The 3474-nt window shown below is 61.5% G+C and overlaps 2 protein-coding genes across 6 annotated transcripts in view; both read left to right on the top strand.

The window, feature by feature from the left end:
- Positions 1-3474, top strand: part of FNBP4 (formin binding protein 4) — a gene marked incomplete at its 5' end in the record, with an annotated part of 17972 nt that overhangs the window by 1056 nt on the left and 13442 nt on the right. The window contains 8 exons of the mRNA XM_031553357.1: positions 166-302; positions 356-509; positions 979-1134; positions 1268-1298; positions 2505-2681; positions 2768-2874; positions 2952-3099; positions 3246-3313. Of these exons, the coding sequence (XP_031409217.1) occupies positions 166-302; positions 356-509; positions 979-1134; positions 1268-1298; positions 2505-2681; positions 2768-2874; positions 2952-3099; positions 3246-3313 (978 nt within the window). The remainder of the gene's footprint in view (positions 1-165; positions 303-355; positions 510-978; positions 1135-1267; positions 1299-2504; positions 2682-2767; positions 2875-2951; positions 3100-3245; positions 3314-3474) is intronic.
- Positions 7-3429, top strand: CABP2 (calcium binding protein 2). Of its 5 annotated transcripts, none has more exons than XM_010710813.3 (8): positions 377-509; positions 751-906; positions 979-1134; positions 1268-1298; positions 2547-2681; positions 2765-2874; positions 2952-3099; positions 3244-3429. In XM_010710813.3, exons 2-8 carry the CDS (start codon positions 844-846, stop codon positions 3267-3269), a joined length of 669 nt encoding a protein of 222 aa, XP_010709115.1. In that variant the 5' UTR covers positions 377-509; positions 751-843; the 3' UTR covers positions 3270-3429. The 5 variants fall into 5 exon arrangements, with proteins under 5 accessions (XP_010709113.1, XP_010709112.1, XP_010709115.1 ...); XM_010710812.3 differs by having other exon boundaries at positions 446-509; positions 604-906; XM_010710811.3 differs by lacking the exon at positions 751-906 and having other exon boundaries at positions 7-509; positions 2768-2874.

Raw genomic sequence — 3474 nt, 5'->3', positions numbered from 1 at the left:
GCGGGAAGGCGGTGGTGGGGTTCGCAGCGCGCTCTGGTGTCTGTGGATGCTGCGACTCTCCCGTAGCCAACCCCGCACTCCAAGGTCACTGCTCCGTGCTCGGGGACCCCTGCAGCCCTCGCCCCGGCTCTGGGCCCCCTGTTCTCCCGCCCCCGGACCCCGCAGCGCTCCCACGGCGGGCCCCCACGATCTCGTTGTCCGGTGTCAATGTCTCGGCTCGTGTATCCCGGCCGCCGGATCCGGTTTCCCCGCTGCAATCTCACCCCGGCACTGGGGGATCGGATTCGGAGCCTGGAGGGAGGGTAACGAGCTCTGAGCACCGGGCAGGAGCCGTCATGTTCCTGTTCATCCGCAGCCCCCAGCGCCGCGTTCCCGGAAGCCCTCTGCCCTCCCCTTGCCGAGTCTCCCCGGGGGTGAAACGGGGCCACCGCAACCCCCGGGGGCACCGGAGCGCTAGGGGGGGGCGGCGGAGCACCGAGGAGCCCCAGCTGCCCCCCACTTTCAGGCAGGTAATGAGGTTGGGTAGCTAACTGGGGGAATGGGGAGGACTTGAGGGGGTGACAGGGGTGAGGCAGTAACACCGTCCTCTCTCGAGGGGAACAGCTGGGCGGCTCCCCCACATCTGGAGCGGCATGGCCGAGCAGGGCATAATCCGGGGGATTATGTGTGTGTGTGCGGGCAGTGTGCAGCCCCCCCGCCTTGCCCTGCATATCCCGAGATATTCCATAAAAACCGTAAATCCCCACACAGCCTCTGTTACTATAAAAAAACCCCGTCCTGGCGCGGCCAGGCCAGAGCGGCGGCCCCCCAGGACTGCCAGGCGGCCCCCCGGGGGGACCGGTTATGCCTGGGCACCCCCTGGCCATGGGCAACTGCACCAAGACCCCCGAGAGAAAGCTCTCCAAGGTAAGGCCGAAGTGCAGGGGGGTGCTCAGGGGCTGTGCTGGGCTTCCTACTGCCCTCCGGCTCTGCCTGCAGGACGGGAAGCAGCGCTCTGGCCCCCCCGGTCCCCAGGATGGTGAGGAGCTGGCAGAGGCTGCGCAATCACCACCACTGCAGAGCTACTCAGTGCTGCATGGGCTTGTGGGGCCGGCGTGCATCTTCCTCCGGCAGAGCATTGCCATCACACAACTGGTATGTGAATGTTAAACCCCCGTGGGGTGCATCCCCGTCCTCTGGGATCACTGCCCTCACAGCTGCCCACTGATGTGGATTTGGGATGGCTGTGGGGAGGGAGCTGTCCTCCAGCCTGCATTCTTTTTGCCAGGACCGGGAGTTGCGGCCGGAGGAGATTGAAGGTGAAATGTGGGGATGTGTCCCTTGGGCTGGGTCCTTGTTGGGCCAGGGATGCTGCTCTGGTGTAGGGTCTCACCCATACCCATTCCTCTTGGTCCCCATCCTAGTTCCCATCTTGCCACCCATCCTATTTGATCCCTGTCTCTCCACATGTTCCCCTCAGTTTCCCCATCTTAGCACCTGTTCCCCTCACTTTCCATCCCTGTTTCTGTCTTTCTACCTGTTTATCTTGGTCCCCATCGCAGCACTTGTTTCTCTCAGTCCCCATCCTGGCCTCTATCTCACGACCCATTCCCCTTCATTCCAATCCCAGTCCCCGTCTCTCCAACACATTCCCTTCAGTCCCCATCTCACCACCCATTCCCCTCGGTCCGCGTCCCAATCCCTATCTCAGCACCTATTCCACTGGGTCCCCATCCCAGTCCCCATTGTGCCATTTATCCTGCTTGGTCCCTGTCTTGATACTCATTCCCCTTAATTCCTATCCCAGTCCACATCTTGCCACACATTTCTCTTTGTCCCCATCTCACCACCTGATTCTCTCAGTCCCCATCCCAGTCCCCATCTTGGCACCTCGTCTACTGTGTCCCCACCCTGGTCCCCATTGTGCCTTTTATTCTGCTGTATCCCCATCTTGCAACTTGTCTCATTCAATCTTCATCTCACCACCCTTTCTCCTTGTTCCCCATCCTGGTCCCCATCTCATGACCTCTTCTACTGGATCCCCATCTCAATCCCCATTTGCCACCCATCCCCTTGGTCCCCATCTTGACACTCGTTTCCTTGGGTCCCCATCCCAGTCTCCATCTCAGCACCCATTCCCCTTAGTCTTCATTCTGGTTCCCATTTCTCTGCCCACTCCCATCAATCCCCATCCCAGCCTTCCCCCTCTCAGCACCTGTTCCATTGGGTCCCCATCCCAGTTCCCATTGTGCCACCCATCCCACTCGGTCCCCTCTCGACACTCATTTCCTTGAGTCCCCATCCCAGTCTTCATCTCAGCACCTGTTTCACTGGCTCCCTATTCCAGTTCCCACGTTCTCAGTGTGCCAACTTTCCTGCTTGGTCCCCATCTTGGCACCCGTTCTCTGCAGTCCCCATGCTGGTCCCCGTCTCAGCACCTGTCCCTCTCAATCCCTGTCTGAGTGCCTATTCCCTTCATCCCCACCTCACCACTTGTCCTGCCCCCACCTGTGGGGTGCCCCCAGGGCTGTCCCTGGGTGTCATCAGTCTCTCCGCGCTGTCCCCAGAGCTGAAGCAAGCCTTCAAGGAGTTTGACAAGGACCGCGATGGCTATATCAGCTACAAGGACCTGGGCGAGTGCATGCGCACCATGGGCTACATGCCCACCGAGATGGAGCTCATTGAGCTGTCTCAGCAGATCAGTAGGTGCTGGGGCAGGGGGGGAGCCCCATACCCACATGGTGGCACCACCCCCGCTGACCTGCCTCCCCTCTTGGTCCCTCAGCAGGCGGCAAAGTGGATTTTGATGACTTTGTGGAGCTGATGGGCCCTAAGATGCTGGCGGAGACGGCGGACATGATCGGGATCAAGGAACTGCGTGACGCCTTCCGTGAGGTGAGGGGTGTGGACAGCAGGGCTGGGGGGACACAGCGCTGGGAGCACAGTGGTGATGCTGGATCCCCCCGGGGCAGTTCGACACCAATGGGGACGGGCAGATCAGCATGGCGGAGCTGCGGGAGGCCATGCGGAAGCTGCTGGGGCAGCAGCTCAACTACCGCGAAGTGGATGAGATCCTCAAGGATGTGGATCTCAATGGGGATGGCCTGGTGGACTTTGAAGGTAAGGGGGGCGAGGTGAAGGGGGGGAGACCCCCTCGATCCCGGCTTTATTTGGGGGGTGATGGTGTCAACGATGGGGGGGAGAGGGTGGTGGTGAACCCCCATTGCCACCTTTATTTGGGGTTAATGCTGTGGTTCTTTGCAGAGTTTGTGCGGATGATGTCGCGCTGAAGGGCCGGGAGCCGCCGCCGTGCCTTACCGGGAGGAGGAGGGGAGTAGGCCTCCCCGGGCCTGCGCTGCCCCTCCGGGGGGGGGAGGGAGCTCCGGTCGTGGCCCCGTGGGGTCGTAGGTTCGCAGCTTTGCCGGTTCCCAATGAAGCTCTGTGCCGTCGGGTGCCGTGTGCCCGTCAATTGAGTGCCGGGGGAGGCCTCAAGCC

This window comes from Meleagris gallopavo, chromosome 5 (genome assembly GCF_000146605.3).
Source record: "Meleagris gallopavo isolate NT-WF06-2002-E0010 breed Aviagen turkey brand Nicholas breeding stock chromosome 5, Turkey_5.1, whole genome shotgun sequence".
Lineage (NCBI taxonomy): Eukaryota > Metazoa > Chordata > Aves > Galliformes > Phasianidae > Meleagris > Meleagris gallopavo.
The sequence above is the reverse complement of the archived record's forward strand: the minus strand, read 5'-3'. Positions and strand labels throughout refer to the sequence as shown.

Coding starts and splice junctions, on each gene's coding strand:
- CABP2 (XM_010710810.3), top strand. CDS start 336: ATGTTCCTGTTCATCCGCAGCCCCCAGCGCCGCGTTCCCGGAAGCCCT. Junction 1,135..1,267: donor GCATTGCCATCACACAACTG/GTATGTGAATGT, acceptor TCTTTTTGCCAG/GACCGGGAGTTGCGGCCGGA. Junction 1,299..2,546: donor GCGGCCGGAGGAGATTGAAG/GTGAAATGTGGG, acceptor CGCTGTCCCCAG/AGCTGAAGCAAGCCTTCAAG.